Raw genomic sequence first — 17082 nt, 5'->3', positions numbered from 1 at the left:
TGCTCTTGGAAATTGCAAAGCAATACAAGTGCAGCTTTCCAAAATATGAGTTTCCTGCTAAATGAACATTAACTATCATTGTGAAAAGTCACCTGTTTGTCACGTGAATGACTCTTCCCTGAAGCATCCTAGCTCATGTATGCATGTATAGAGTATTGTCCAGGAAGCACTTTCAGAAATCATGTGCCCGGCAAGCCATAGTGTGTCCATATTGACAAAATGAATTAATTGGTTTTGAAAAAAACCCAGCTGCAGAAACATTTTTTCCTCCTGTTTGGGAAAGCTGGTTCACAGTTCTCCAAAGCTTTTTTCCCTTCTCCCATTTTTACATCATCACTCACTGTCCTCTTGTATGATATAAATATAATTGCAAACATGTTTATTTTGTATGATATTTAATATTAATGCTCTTAAGGCGGTATAAATGCTAAATGGTGATGATCAGAGGAAATGAAGAAATATAAGCAGGAGAGAAGTTGTCTTTGTGAGAATTAAATGATGGATAGCTTATGAGGCTGAAATACAGTAGGACAGAGGTTGGCAACCTATGGTCCATGGGCTGAATCCAAGAAGAAGTTGGATTCAGCCAATGAAGGTCTGACTCAACCCAGGGTGGCATGAGAGATTAGGTGGCATGCAGCTGCACCATGCTGCCTGGATACTGGATCAAGCCAGTCTCCTCCTCAGCATCCCCCTTCCTGCAGGGGTTGGAGGCAAGGGTAAGTGCTCTAGGAAGTGGAGATTTGCAGTCAGTGGCAGGAGGTTGGTCACAGGCTCCAATCTGCGGCAGCAAGAAGTTGCTTCTCCCTGCAATAGAAAGCTTTAGAAATGGTATGCGCTACAAAGGTACAAGTGATATCAACAGTGGCCAGTGGAAAGCTCAGAGAAAGAAAGGGAGCAGGGAGAAGAGGTGAAATTGTTCAGTACATTAGTTACAAAGTTGGTGAACTCCCTCTTGATAATTTCCCTCCTTGAATTTATCTTTACTAGTAAGACATTTGCAACACAGCACAACAGACATTTTGTGGTACCTGTATAGGTTCATTATATGATAATAATATCAAGCTGTTGAGCTGGTGGAGGTGCTTGGTATATGTAGCATCATTTCAGGATCAGAAACTTGCAGGCTTTATTCTGAAATGATTACCCCAGTAAAACCCAGACTATTTTGGGGAAGGTCAGCATAAATGATCTTCATGTTTTCCTAGTGAAATAAAGGGAAAGGGCCAGATTCTCTCAACCATTTTGCCTCATCATTAAGATGTCTTTAACTAGGAGAATCTTTAAAGATTCAATGTTTTGCGAGTCTTTAAACTATTTTCTGTGTTTTCATTATTGGTATGTGTTCCCTGTTTTCCCCCCTGTATTTGAAGAAAACATCTTCTCCATGATTTAAGAATTAAATATACATTTATAACTAAAGAGAAACCTCTACTGTGTATGTAAAATAGAACTGATCAATTAGAGTGGAAGGTTCCAGCACACTTGTGCTCACTAGGAGAGAAAAACCTAGGAAGCATTGATACTTGAGAAATAGAGGTAGCAAAGGAGCTGTGAGTTTGCAATGTGATATCATTTTAGAAAAGGTCGGTACAGTTTCTGGCTGCATATGCCAAGGTCACATCATGGACCAAAGTCTTTTACAGTCTTATTTTATTTCCACCACATCTGCAAGATGGCATTCCATTTTTGGGATTACATTGACAGAAAGACGTTGGCATCCTGTGGAGTATTCAGGGACTAGCAACAATAATGAATAAGTCTGAACTGAGTAACTGATTAAATTGGAAAGAATAAAAACATCCCGTGGGGCAGATAATGTGGCCCTGCACACTAGATGGAGTGGGCAGGCCCAAGATGGCAAAGGGCCTGATCTGAGCATGTGGGGCCAGGGCAATGCAAGGTTAGCCCCTCACCACTTATCTAGCTTGCAGGCCAAAAGGTTTAACACTACTAGCCTAAATAAGTCAAAGTCAACATATTGTGCCCATCTAAATATTTTTAGTCCGTTAGCATTGTAGGTATCCCTAGGTATACTGAAGTAGAATTAAAAGGGAAATTGAAGTCTGACTATGAAGAGAAACTTCCAGCATTAAAAGGTTACAGTGTATGAATTAGTGTTCCAGTAGGATGGATGGAAACCATATGCTTTGAGGGCCTTGACCCAAGAGATCATTAATAGAATGTCCCAGAGGAGACAGTTCTGCATTGTGCTATAAGAATTAGGCTGAGGGCTTTAATACTTCTTTTCTACTTCCAGCTTTTCTGATTTGATCAAGAACAGCATATTGTAATCCTCAAAAAACTCATTTGGCACCAGTGTTGCAGCAGTACGCTATCTATATCTACTGTTTGTTTTTCTCTGTGGAATTTTAACTTTCTAACTAAATAGTATGCAAACCCAATAGCAATCAAGTTTGAATCTGAAGTTTGATGAGGCAACCCAATTAGGATGAAGGATAAAATGAAATACTGCAGAATTGCATATTCTGATCAAACTCCCTTTTCCTTCTCTATCACTTTCATCCCCAGTTAAATGCCAGAAGAGGTGTCTCTGAAGGGGCTGTGATTCAAGACTCCTGGGTTCTAGTCCCTGCTCTGCCACTGACTGTATGTGACATTAGACAAATCACTTCCCCTTCTCTGTTCCTTAATTTCCTCATCTGTAAATGAGGCTAATACCAACCTCATTAAGTGTTGCAAGGCCTGATTCTTTTTTTAAAGCATTTGAAGGACTCAGAGTAGTAGATTATAAGGCAAAAAATTACTACTGTAGTCATCTAAATAGATGTTGTACATAACACAGTCACAGAATTTCATTAAGTATTTTCTACTTGTGCAGGGATTTTTCTTCTGTATTTGGAAAGCCCAGTAACTTGTAGTTGAATTAAAGCATGGCTTTCATAAAGCACTATTCTTGACTTTAGACTCCCACCAATAATGAATTGATGAGTTTTCTTCATAATCTGTTTCAGTAATCAAATATTGCTACTATTAAAATGTTAGTAAAGGCCACTGCATCAGTGCAGTGGTAGTGGAGAAGCTGAGATCATAGCAACTGTTTAAAAAAAAAAGAAAAGAGTGAAACAAAAAAACAACAAACCAAAACAACCAAGAAACTGTTTTGTAGGATACTGCTAGTACTGGGACTCTAGCTGTTATAGCCAAAAGAAAGTCCTTGGGATTTAAAGCTTTCCCCCTCCTTCAAGGCTGCTATCACATTCAGTGAGTACTCTGCATGCCCCTTGCTTCACATCCTTGAGGCTCAGTCTATCACTCATTCTCCAAAGGGACACAGAAAGAAGACATCTAGTGCTGGGTGACTGTTTTCAGATTTGGGAGGAGTCCTTCAGTTAAGACTCTGAACACTCACTTTTCATGATTTTTGTTCCTGTGGTCTATTGCTCTGCGCCAGTGGCCAGCAATATTTCTGAGCAACAGGATGAAACAGTGCAGGTCCAGTCTGATACAGGCTCGGTAGGTTTTGGCGGAGCATCAGTAGAAGAAGGTTTTGTCTACGCCATAGCCTGGGGACTGGGGAGAAGCAGTGGTAAGGACATAGCTCCCAACTGTCTGGCCCTAGTGCAGCTTCTCACCACCCAGTGGAGGTGTGGGCATGGGCAGAGCCTCCCATTGCTGGAACACAACCAAAGCCCCTCCCTCCTCCAGCTTCACAGCCCAAGTCCAGTGGCTCCACAGGCCAGATCTGACTTGCAGGCCATGTGCTGCTGATTCCCTCCCTACACCGATATTTTTTTTTCACTGGGAGGCTCACAACCACAGCTTCAGCAGAGAAGTATAGCCGACTATTCAGGAACAATTTTAGTCAACTCCTTACTCTTGCTGTTAGTAGGCCAAGAAGATACGTTATATGCAGCCAACTGGTCAACTTTATTTACTGTTGCCCAGTTAATTCTCCCTCACCTGCAAGATGTTGTAGCTCTACTTGAAGGTCAGTAGGAATATGGTAGGAAGGAAGCTAGGTGGAGACAAATGACTGATTCCAACAGAAAGTATCTTCCTCCTTACCCAGGGAGCTTGTCATCCCTTCCTCTCCTGTCAGCTGTAGGAATTTTAATATCTTCCAAAACCTATTACAGCTGACAGACCTTGGAGATGCTGAAGGAGGTAGTACAAGAAGAATCCTACAAATTACTAAACATTTAAGAAAGTTGGCAGATGCTGTCAAGCTTGTCCTAAGGCATTTGAGTGTTTTTAAATTCTCTCAGACCCAGGATTGCAGGTGGTGATGGCACTACATAAAGGATCTAAAGTGCTTCAAAAAATTATGCCAACAGAGAAATACCCTAAACATATGTCAAAATATGATTGTCTAAACTGGAAAAAGATGTCATAGTGCATAGAGAAGCTTTTACTAGAATGCAGTTTCTCTCTAGAGACATTTTAAGGAAATGGACACCATTTTCACCACATAGACGCTAAAGCTCATGAAAGCATACCTGCCAATTCCATTAATACCTAGCACCTGAGAAAACTCAGATGAAATTTATTCTCCCTCTTTCATGATATCCCCAACCTGATTCACACAACTAGTAGTTGGAGCTCCAGTGGCTTCTCTGAGTAGCATCCAAATTGCAGAATTTTTACTCACAAGTATTCTGTAACTGAGACTTCCAGATCAGAGACCCACTTGGACAGAGCTGTCCTGAAATTGCTGTGTCAGCCACTATGAGGTCATAGCTTGCTAGTCACTACAAGTAGAATCACTCAAAGAGGAAAGTATGATTATGTTCTGTGGTAACTGTGGTTCTTTGAGATGTCTTGCCCATATGGATTCCACAAGCTGCTTTCCTTCCCTCCCTCCTTTCTGTAGAGTCTAATAGTGACAGAGTTCTTATGAGAGAAGGAACTGAGGGGATGTCTGGGGTTGTTTTAGCCTGTACACCATTGAATGAGGTGTAACCCTGCTTATACATATAATGTTTTTGATTGTGTGCTCTAGTACTGGAGCTCTGTTCTACTGCAGATTTGCATATTCTCATTGGGCACGCAGGAGTAGAAGGTTCTATGACTGTCAGGAGGAGTGAGGGCACCCTGAAGGGCCAAGAAGAAGAAACTCCAGGGCTGTGATTGGAGAGCCCAAGGGGGACCCTAGAGTGAAGTCCCCCTTTGAGGGTATTCTTGCAGAGGCTGGTGAGCCTTTACTGGTGAGAGATGGGGAGGGCTGCCTCACTAATAAGGCCCTGAATCCAAGAGGGGGCAAGCAACCCTGGGCAGCAAACAGTACACTTCAGCCAACCCTAGTGGTGCTAACAGAGCAGCAGTAGTGAACCTGACCATGAGAAGCAGCAAAGCAGCAAGTTCAAAAAGTGGCAGGCAGCCTGCTTCAGCACTCCCCACAGTAGCAGCAGAGGCAGCGTTCCCAAGCGGTGAGAAGTGATGAGCCAGAAAGTGACGTAAGGCAGCACACCCTAGCCCCAGCAGCAGCTATCCCAAGTGGAAGCCAGTGGGGTGAAATCTTCCTCAGTGGAACTGAAGAAAGACTCTTCTTCCCCACTTTTGCTGGGCAAGGTAGTAGCCTCCCAGGTTGGGGAAGCTCTCAGAAAGCAGCAGACACCGAAAGACTCATGGGCTTGTTGTTTGTTATTTGAGGGTTTTCATTTGTTGTTTGGGGTGTAATTTGGCTTTTGAAGGTATTCAATAGTTGTTAATACTTTATATGGTTCAGTTATTTTCTTTTTCACATTTATAAACTTTTATATACTGTCGGTATCCAAATTGCTTACAAATGGAGAAGTCATTCTTCCAGGACTTCCAGTAATAGTGAAACTTTCCCAGGTTAATGGGTGGGGACGTGAGCCAACACCTGCTGAATTTGGACCCAGCATTTGTACTGCAAGCAAGTCTTGGCAGAAGGGTTACAGATGGCTCCAATTGACTGTACATCTAGGATGTTCACTAGAGTCTTTATGGATAATGCATCTCAAAGAATCAATAACTATGCAGTAAGCAATTTGATGAGAGATTGTTTGTTTAGAAAATACAAGAAAAAATAAAATGTGAAAACTGAGTTTAGGACGTCTTTAAAATAAAGATTCCAATTAAGCTGTTACGCTGAAAACATAAGTAGTCTTGTCACTAGTAAGTCTGCTTTTGCTTAAAAGTGTTCAGTGATGCACCTTCCCCTAATTATACCACATGTTCTTTTGTAGAGTAAGAACATGATACTGGATCAGGCCTTTAAATATATAACAGAAATGAAAAGGCAAAATGATGAACTCCTATTAAATGGAGGGAACAGTGAACAAGGTAAGCGTGTAATGTTTTGAAGGTTCTTGATGTTCCCTTTTTCTCCTTTCTACTGGGTGTTATGTGGCTCATATATCTCCCACCAATCAGAACTGTTTTCCCCTGCAATGCACAGCTTTGTTAGCACCCTCCTGTCTTTACTAATCCCATGGTTATGTAACATAGTGACATGAAGCACCTTTAGAACCCAGAATGGAAATTTCTTACTACTACAAGGAAGCAATTTCTTGCCTGCAGCATTTATTGAACATAGAACACTCATTAAAACCTGTTCTCAGTTATCAAGTTTAGTAACAAAATCAGGATTTTTTTTTCATTTGGATCAACAAATTGGGGAATCTCAAGAAGAGAGATTGGCAGAAGAGAGATGGCTGTTCAGAGTAGTTAGAAAACAAGAAGGTTGATGGTATGTCTTAATGCATATTTGTGTACTTAACTATGGCAAATGAAAGCAGCAGCATCATGGGATGTTGCCATTAATAAGTTCACAGTGGCCATGTCTACACGAGATGTTGACTATGCAGTTGTTACTGTGCAATCATTTAGTACTTGTATAAACAAGTACTAAATAACTGCGCTGTAGCCTCACTGAATGGCTTTTTCAGCATTGCATCATGCAGCACTACTGCGCAGTAATCACAGGCTACATCACTCCCAACACTACCATTTCAAGTACATTATATATAGGTGTTTGCCCACAGAGAAAAGATAAATTAGTTTTCCAGTCCCTTTCTCAGTCTTTATAAAATTAATCAGATGTCTAGAACTTGCAGCATGATTTAAGTTCTTTAAAATGGCTTAGACAGAAAAATTAACAAATCTGACTATAACAGTGACTGACTGATCTGCTTAACTGAGCTCGAAGCAGGTGAGAAGGGGGCATGCCTGAGATGAGACTTAGCTATACCTAGATATGTTTTTTTAAGTAAGGTTTTCAGAGGACATACCGTGTATTTAATAATGTATATACTGTGTTACATAGAAACTATGTTGTAAGTCATATGGCAGCAATAACCTTTCCCAACATTTTTAAGGATACCCTGTTAATGGTATATTCTTATTTGTTTTGCAGCTGAGGAGATAAAAAAGCTCCGGAAACAGCTGGATGAGCTCCAAAAGGAAAATGGGCGATATATAGAACTCCTGAAAGCAAATGACATTTGCCTGTATGATGATCCCACAATACACTGGAAAGGGAACCTCAAAAATGCAAAGGTCTCTGTTGTCATTCCCAGTGATCAGGTTCAAAAGAACATCATTGTCTATTCGAATGGGAGTCAGCCCAGTGGAAATAACCAGGGGGCGCCTGTCCAGGGAATAACTTTCAATGTTGGGAATAATTTACAAAAACAAACAGCAAATGTTGTACCAGTCCAGAGAACTTGCAACCTAGTGTCCCCTGTGACTATTTCTGGTATTTGCCCCACAGAAAACAAGCCATGGTCTCAAACCACAGTTTCTCCATTGGCATCCAGTCAGCCCGTTCCAGCAGGGAATCTTCTTGAGCTTTCCACCTCAGATAATGAGCAGGCCCTTCTTAGTTCTGCTACTGCCAATTTACAAAAGGCTTCTCCCTCGGGGACAGAACCAGAACTATATTGTTCCTCAAGTAACATGTCACAGAATGATCAAAATGTCCCCCAAGCCAAACATGGACAAGAAAGTACCAAGTTAACAAAGAAAACAGTCACACCTGGCATCAGTCTTCCTCCTAATGCTACAATTGAGGCATCTCAAATTCAACAGGTGAATGTGTCCTGTTCAAGGTTGCAGGATTCTAGAAGTGAATTTCAAGAAAGCTTTGTAGTTTCAGCCACTGCTACCACTTGTACCCCATCTGTGAGACTTTCCATCATGGATGGCTCCCCATCAGTAAATGTTCTCAAAAGTACAGACTTGGGAAGTAGTGCTGGCATGCCAGTGACTTCTGCAGTAGGAGTGAAGGCTTTAACAGCAATAAGCACACTGCCTGCCAGTTCTTTAGACAACTGTTGGTCTTTTTCTGGCTCTTCGAGTGTTGGTGCTTCTGACTTGAAAAACATGAGTAACCTGACATGGATCCCTCCAGTTGGAAACACACAGACTACGTGGACTACTTTGCAATTAGCAGGAAACACTGTTCAGCCACTAAGCCAAACTCCTTCTGGTTTAATGACTGCATTATTAAATGAGCCAGTAACTAGTGCTCGTTCAGTATCTTCCACCTCCAATAGGCATTTGACTGCAAGCATGAGTCTGAATCCTTCTTTGACTGGAGACAGACAGGCAGCTGAACAAATTGTTGTTACCATGCCTTCTTGCCCATCATTACCTGTGCAGCCATTAATCACTCAGCCACAGGTTAAGGCCCAGCCTGCAGGAAATATACTTCCATTGAATTCAGCTATGCAGGTAATTCAGATGGCTCAACCAGTTGGTGGGTCAGCTGTTACTGCAGCACCAACTAATCAAAATGTCATAATTCTCCAGCCTCCAAACACTACCCCATGTCCTCCAATAGTGAGAGCTGAAGTTTCTAGCCAAACAGTTAGCCAGCAGATTGTGATTATACAAGCAGCTAATCAAAATCCGCTTCCCATCCTTTCTGCACAAGCCCCTGGTTCTGTCAGAGTTCCTGTGAATGGACCCAGTCCAATAACAAACTCTAACAACCCTGTGCAAAATGCCTCTGCTCCACAAACATTTGGAGGGAAGCATCTTGTCCATATATTACCAAGACCGTCCTCTTTACCATCTTCTAGCTCTACACAAACCTTTTCTGTTACCATGTCAAATCAACAGCATCCTCAGACCATCTCTTTAAATGGGCAGCTGTTTGCATTGCAACCTGTAATGTCCTCATCTGGAACTTCAAATCAGACCCCTATGCAAATTATTCAGCCTACCACCAGCGAAGATCCAAATACTAATGTTGCCCTCAACACATTCGGTGCTTTAGCTAACCTCAATCAAAGTATATCACAAATGGCTGGGCAAAGCTGCTTACAGCTGCCACTCAGTCAGCTTACTAATCCCACAGTTTCCAGCAGCCAGATTGCCCCAATAAACTGTGTAGCACTACCAACTTCTACATCTTCCATAGCTACTGAAAGTTCAACAGTGTTACCCAGTGCTGCTCATTCAGTAAGCATGTCCCCCAAAAAACCTGCTAGTGTGCCATCTAATGTAAAATCAAAAAGGACAAATAAAAAACAGAGTACAAAAAAACATTTAATATCCATTAACAAAAATTCATGTCCAGCAGTTCCTTGCAGAGATGTAGGGAAGCTTGATTGCACTAATGTGGAAGGTACAGACCAGCGTTCTGATAGTGAAGGGCTGCTTAAAAATACACCTGTGCTATCACAAACCTTAGATGTATCGCAAGCAAGAAGTGTGGCAGCACCAAGTCCTGTAAGCACTTCTGATGATTGTTCCAAAGAAGCTCATAATTCTGAACAGATGATGGGATCTGGCCATTTGCCAGAGCCAAGCTCAACAGAGATTCCTACTTCTTCACCGTTGAAATCAGTGATGTCAGAACAATTTGCATTGGTTCAGTCAAGTTCCAAAGATTCCATTCCTCAACAAGCATGGAGGTCTCAAAATAATCCACTCCCCAACTCTGCATTGCTGGAATCGTCCAAATCCAATGCAACTCCTAGTGTCTCAATGTCTTCTCCTTGTGAAGCACATGTAACAATTTCTCAGATTCCTGAGACACCAAGAGCACAAAGTAGTGCAACAAACCATCCTTCTGAGACAGAAGCCATTTCAGAGACCTGCAGCATAGGGCAGAATTCTTCAATTGGAGTGCAAGGCACAGATTTGTTAGAGGGACAAGGTCTAACTAAAATGCTGTCTGACCTTACTAAAGAAAGAACAGCTGCACAAAAAACCTTTGCAGTTCACGTTGAACATTCTAATTTTCCCACAGAAAACTCCAAAACAATAGAAGCAAATGTCAGTTTGCCTGAGAAGCAGGAACTCTTGCTAATGAACACGGAAGGTGATACTCTCACACAACACCATTCTTGCATTTCTGACCAAGAGGTGGTTAATAGTTCTCTTGTTGCTAGCAGACAGGCAGACTCTCCAATGTCGACTAGCTCTGGGAGCAGCCGTGGCTTCTCAGTTGCATCCATGTTGCCAGACACATCTAAGGAAGATGTTACAAGCAGCACATCTACAAATACATATAGCAGCTGCACATTTTCAGAGCAAACTGATATAGTAGCTCTTGCAGCAAGAGCTATTTTTGACCAAGAGAACCTTGAGAAAGGTGGAGGGGGAGTACAAGTTAATATAAGGGATACTGTGCCTAAGTCTGCTGAAATTGCACCTTTGGAGAGAGAGCAGCAGTCTTTTAAACTACAACCACCTAAGGATAACAATGCAGGACAGTTGGAAATATCACCCAGCAAATTCAGTGCTCAGGATTCAGTGCAAACAAATAGTGAAAGACCAGCTGAAAAACCAAGCTGTTCTGTAGGGGTAGAAACATCCAACACCTCCTTACAGATTTCAACATCCCACTCACCAAATGTAACTAGCTTAAGTGTAAATAATCTTATACATCAAAGCTGCATAATACATCCTCTTGTGAGTTGCTCAGGTTTATCCCAGCCATCAGAGCAAACACCTGTTCCTGCAACTGTGAATCTTTCCATATCCTCTAGTTCTTTTGTCAGTCCGTCTCCAGGACCAGCTATGGTGACTGAATATGCTCAAGAACAACTGAATGCAATTAGGGCAAACCCCATGCAAGCACCCCAGATACAAGAACCACACTTAAAGCAGCAGACCCATGAAAGTCTCAAGGATGCAGCTAAGCGTGCTGTGCAAGATGACTTTCTGCTTTCTACAGCAAAGAGGCAAAAGCAGTGTCAGACAACACCTATCAGGCTGGAAGGCATGGTCTTGATGAACCGAACACCAGATGGTATAGCTGATCAAAGTCAAATGCTGGTTAGTCAAATGCCTCCCAGTTCATCCAATCCAGTGGTGTCAGTGAGCAGTCAAGGGCACACTGATGGCCTTAATAGATTATTCCCATCTGCGAACAGTTTTGTAACAACTGTGAGGCAAACTGAAGTTCAATGCAGTTCTCAGCCTTCAATATCAGAGCAGCAAAGTCAAACAGGGGGTCAGCATCTACAGTCCATTCAGCATGTTCCTGCCCCAGGCATATCGCATATTCATAGTAATCACCCATACTTAAAACAGCAGCAGGCTGGACAACTGAGAGAGAGACATCACTTGTACCAGATGCAGCATCACATTCCTCATGCAGAGAGTTCAGTTAATTTGCACCCCCATAATGTCCACCAACAAAGAACAATTCAACAGGAGGTGCAAATGCAAAAGAAACGAAGCCTTGTACAAGGAACCCAAACCACTCAACTTTCTTTGCAGCAGAAGCACCATGGTAGTGATCAAAGTCGGCAAAAAAATGGTCAGCCACATCCACACCACCAGCAAATGCAGCAGCAATTGCAGCAACACTTTGGAAATTCTCACCCTGAAAAGAACTGTGAAAACCCTGCAACAAGCAGAAACCATCATAATCATCCTCAGAGCCATATAAATCAGGATATTCTGCATCAGCAACAAGATGTTAGCAACAGACAGCAAGCCTCAGGAGTTTCCTCTGAACATGTATCAGGGCATAACCAGATGCAGAGACTTATGACCTCAAGAGGTTTGGAGCAGCAAATGGTGTCCCAGCCAAGTACTGTAACTAGGCCATCGGATATGACCTGTGCCCCACACAGGCAGGAAAGAAACAGAGTTTCTAGTTACTCTGCAGAGGCACTGATTGGAAAGACACCTTCTAACTCTGAACAGAGAATAGGTATACCTCTTCAAGGCCCTAGGGTTTCAGACCAACTTGAAATGAGAAGTTACCTTGATGTCTCCAGGAATAAAGGCTTGGTAATTCATAACATGCAGGGTCGTATATCCATAGACCATGTAGTTGGTTCAGATGTGCAGCGGCTTTCTGATTGTCAGCCATTTAAGCCAGGTGGAGCTAGCCAGCAATCAGCAGGCAATTTTGATGTGCAGGCCTCAAGACACAGTGACATTGGTAATTCTGTGTCATCTCTCAGAGGCATGCAATCACAAGTTTTTCGAATTAGTCAAAATACTGTGCAACCCATAGAGAGGCAAAAGAGGTTGCCTTATCAGCCAGTTCAGGGTATTCCAACTGGAAATGCTCTTCTACCGCGGGACAATGAAAACACATGCCACCAAAGTTTTATGCAGAGTTTACTTGCCCCTCATCTTGGAGATCAAGTTAGTGGAAGCCAAAGATCAATTTCAGAACATCAAAGGAATACACAGTGTGGTGCATCTTCCACCATTGAATATAATTGTCCCCCCACACGAGAGAGTGTCCACATCCGAAGAGATAGTGAAGCTCAGAATAGGGAAAGCTGTGACTTGTCTATGGGTACGATTAATACTAGGAACAATTCTTTAAATATTCCTTTTTCAAGTTCTTCCTCGGGAGATATTCAGGGTCGAAACACAAGCCCAAATATTTCTGTACAGAAGTCCAACCCCATGAGAATGAGTGACAGTCATGGAACCAAGAGCCACATGAATACGCCTGTTTCTAGTAATCTGCATGGGGTTGTCCGGCCAGCTCTCCCTCACCCTGCAGTCTCTCATGGAAATGCAGAGCAAGGGCAACCACCTGCTCGTCAACCAAATTCTTCTGTCACTCAACGATCCAGGCATCCTTTGCATGATAATAATGGCTCTAAAATCCGCCAGCCAGAAAGGAACCGATCTGGAAATCAAAGACATGGAAATGTATTTGACCCTAGTCTTCCCCATCTTCCTCTGTCTACCAGTGGCAGTATGATACTTGGGCGCCAACAGTCTACAGTAGAAAAAAGAGGCAGCATTGTCCGTTTTATGTCGGATAGCCCACAAGTGTCTAATGATAATGCAGCCCCTGACCAGCATACTCTGTCTCAAAATTTTGGGTTCCCTTTTATTCCAGAAGGTGGTATGAATCCACCAATAAATGCCAATACATCTTTCATTCCACCAGTTACTCAGCCCAGTGCCACTCGAACACCAGCCCTTATCCCAGTAGATCCTCAGAATACACTGCCATCATTCTACCCACCTTATTCTCCTGCCCATCCCACTCTGTCAAATGACATTTCCATCCCCTACTTTCCCAATCAAATGTTTCCTAATCCAAGCACAGAGAAGCCTAGTAGTGGAGGTTTAAACAATCGATTTGGATCCATTTTATCTCCTCCCAGACCCGTTGGTTTTGCTCAGCCTAGTTTTCCTCTTCTCCCAGATATGCCACCAATGCACATGACCAATACGTCACACTTATCCAATTTTAACTTGACATCTTTATTTCCAGAAATAGCCACAGCTCTTCCTCCAGATGGTTCAGCAATGTCACCTTTGCTTTCAATAGCAAACACATCAGCTTCAGATTCTTCCAAACAATCTTCAAACCGACCGGCCCATAATATAAGCCATATTCTAGGTCATGATTGCAGTTCAGCTGTATGAAAACTAATAGGCTGACATGGAGTCTGATGAGTTGTTTATAGATAAATATAGATCTTAGCTGGCATCTCTGAAGAGAACATTCATAGCAACACTTTGTATAAAATCATGTGTGTACATGGGTGCTTACTTATGTACATATTGTGTATCAACTGACTTTCAAGTACCAGTGCCTATAACAATGCTTACTAGTAACAGTAAGAGTGCAAAGCCTAGAGCTCTGAAGGTATTGATTGTTGATTTTGCAACATTCAATAATCTGATTGTCCTGAGCTAACTGCCACCCTCAGTGCTTGGATCTAAAGCATCAAGTAAAATTTCAATTTTGTGAGAGCTGGGATTGAAGGAAACAAGTGTTTGGGATTTTATTTTAATGTTTGATTAATTTGCCCAGAAGGTACAGTGAAATATATATATTTTCTTTTTTGGTAAATTTATTTTAGAGCCTTGCACACAAGTCAACTTGGTGTTAATTTAGACACCTTTGTGGGCTCTCTTACCTGGTAGAATTTGTCACGTGCTCTACTCAAGGCTGACTTTATTCAGGAAAACCCATTGTGTGTGTTTTTGGCATCAGCAGCTAAAAAAAAAATGAAAATACTCGAATTCCCTTTAAATATGACTTCATGTCTTTTTCCGAGGAGAAAATTTTAATTCAGATTTGTAACTGGTTCCTGCTGAACTGTGTGTTGCATTGTTAGTACAATTTATTACTCCTTTTAGTGATATCAGCATAGATGCAGCAGTCCTCTTTGTTGTCATCTGTTTATTGTTAGTATGCTGCAAGTTACCTCAGGTATAGCTTTCTTATACCTTGTTTAGCACCTTCAAAATGAATCTATCTTTCTTTCTCTCTCTCTTTTTTTTTTAAATTCATGTCTCCACATCTATGCTTTCATTCCTCCTTTCTTTGGATTAAGGCCCTTTCCTGTAATTGACAGCAAGTGGGCAGACTACTGTGCCTAAGTGGAACCCCACTGAAATTAATATGGCTCTTTGGAGGTACAGCAGTCTGCCTACTCTGTGTCATTGCAGGATGAGGATCCTAAATAAACGTTAATTCTTTGCACTTATATAGCACCTTTTATCTAAGCCAGTGTGACTGTGGATATATTAGTGTGTCAGGGTTTAAGCTCATGGTATATTGGGAACTGCTTAGTAATATGAGCATGGTAATGTGTGTGTGGTGTTGGAGGAGAGAATGTTAAGCAAGATTTTTAATTGTCTGTAATTCTTTTGCAAAATTTTGGTCCCATGGTTTTAAATGAAAATAAGGGAGGAACTAGGTAAGTGATATTTATTTAGTGACTTCTGTAAAATTGTCGTCTTAAGTAAGGTAGATATTCTTTGTTATGCATCTGAAAATGATCATGCAAGACTTTTTCTTAAGATCAGAAATAGTAACTATTAGTTTTGCTTCTAAACAAACCCCTTCCCCTCCTATTAGAGGGTCAGATTGCAGGTCTTGCTCCTTTACAGTGTAGTAGAGAGGATTAACAGCCAGAGTTGTTCTGAGGCATCCTTTCCATGCAGGGAAAATTCAAAGCCATTAAATGCTTCAAATGCCTGCTTGTTGTAGCATGTTTTAATCCAGTTGCTGCTGTCAAATCTCTGTGGGGTGAGGGGAACCGTGTAATGTCTCATTGTATCTGTGAAACATCACAGTGGGCATGTCTATGTGAGCTAGGATGCTGTAGCTCATCACTACAGAGATGTAGTGGGCATGAACTGTGACACTGATGCTGTTGTGCGGTAGCAACAACCTACTGTGCAATAGGGTTGGAAATGACCCATGTGCCACCGGGACTGCGCAGTAACAACTGTGCAGTCTGATGCACGTGTAGACGCGTGGAGTCTAGCCCGTGATTGAAAAATGGAGTTTCCCTATCTTTCACCCCCTCTCTATGCTCACACTGATGTAACCAGAATTTTGTCTATAGATTGAGGGCTGGATTCTTATTTGGAGTAGGACTCGTACTGCTCTGGCAGTGGATGGATGTCTGCTTTTATAATCTGCCTGAGGATGTCTCCATTTTTAATGTTGCTTCAGCTTGCAAATCAAAGGGAAGTGGTTCTGTCTGAAACTGGAAATTCAATTCCAATTAAGATAGGGAGCATACTTAGGACACTAACTGTATTGATGTTTTATGTCTCTATATTTAAAATTAAGCACCTGTTTACTCTCTTTAGTTTAGCTTGAAAACAGAACAATCCACAATTGTCAGTGCCACGGTTTGAGGTTACCATTCTAACCAAGAACAATAGGGGTAGAAATTAGCATAATGTTTTAGTTCTCTGATGGAGTGGACCTTCCAAGTCATGGGGAGAGCACCCACAGTTGAATCCCTCCATCACCACATATGCAGGCTGGTTGCAAGTCACATCTGGCCTGCAGGCCATAGGTTGCTGACCCTTGCTTTATGCCCATGTAAAGTTTTCATAAAGCACAACTGTTCTGATTTGGTATCATTTTATGTTAGAAAGCGTATATGACTGCTTAAGAAACAATGCTGTGGAAAATCAGATCCACAGTTAATAAAATTAGATTGAATTTAAAAAGTTCCTAGATACTGCTTTATTTCTTCTTATACTTTCAGGCATCCATATAGAACTACACAGCTGTTAAGACTCAGCTGCTTTAAGCTCTTTGAAAATTACAGAGTGAACTTGTGAACTTTGTGGAATAGATTCTTTCTTTGCATAATTTTATTGACTTTATTGGTGTTACACCCAGATTAAATTTTGTTGTGTGTGTTTGCCACAGGGGACACAGGGCTAATATATAGATATATACATAGTGATGCTTCATTTTAACCATGGAAAAATGTGGATTTGGGGTTACTTTTTTTAACTGACAATTGTTGGGTTTTTTTAATCAGACAAAACCAGGATCCTTGGTAATTATCATGTAACATATAGTATTAATCAAATGACTTTTGTAGAAACAACTTATTAAGTGCAGAAAGAGGAATTTCCTTCCGTTCTGCCCCACTTAGTCATGATAATTTTTATTGAACTCCAACCAAATTCCATTGCAGGTTTTTTTATACTATGTTATATTACATTAAACTTTAAAAGTAGTTAAATGATTTGTTAACCAATCCTGATTACTTTATTAAAATTGACATAGCAATTTGTCTAGGATTAGGATGAGTACTGTGCAAAGATGTGGTGATCATAAAAAAACTCTAGAGAGCTTAAAAATGAACCACCTCCTTTTTTGAGGCATATAATGAATGCTGTTTTGGCATGTGTTGCACTCCATTTTTTTTCGGGGGGGGGGGGGAA

General features: G+C 41.5%; 1 protein-coding gene across 3 annotated transcripts in view; it reads left to right on the top strand.

Moving 5' to 3' along the window:
• USF3 (upstream transcription factor family member 3) overlaps nt 1-17082 on the top strand; it is a 29623-nt gene that overhangs the window by 10682 nt on the left and 1859 nt on the right. Inside the window, exons 4-6 of one of the 3 annotated variants that reach the window (XM_019527247.1) lie at nt 2533-2610; nt 6174-6270; nt 7343-7485. In XM_019527247.1, the coding sequence (XP_019382792.1) occupies nt 2533-2610; nt 6174-6270; nt 7343-7485 (318 nt within the window). Of the gene's footprint in view, nt 1-2532; nt 2611-6173; nt 6271-7342; nt 15646-17082 lie in introns of those variants that run through there. The other 2 variants (XM_019527245.1, XM_019527246.1) reach the window with 2 other exon arrangements.

Source organism: Gavialis gangeticus, unplaced genomic scaffold (assembly GCF_001723915.1).
Source record: "Gavialis gangeticus isolate Ggan-Ray unplaced genomic scaffold, GavGan_comp1, whole genome shotgun sequence".
Taxonomy (NCBI): domain Eukaryota; kingdom Metazoa; phylum Chordata; order Crocodylia; family Gavialidae; genus Gavialis; species Gavialis gangeticus.
This window is presented reverse-complemented; position numbering and strand designations above follow the sequence as displayed.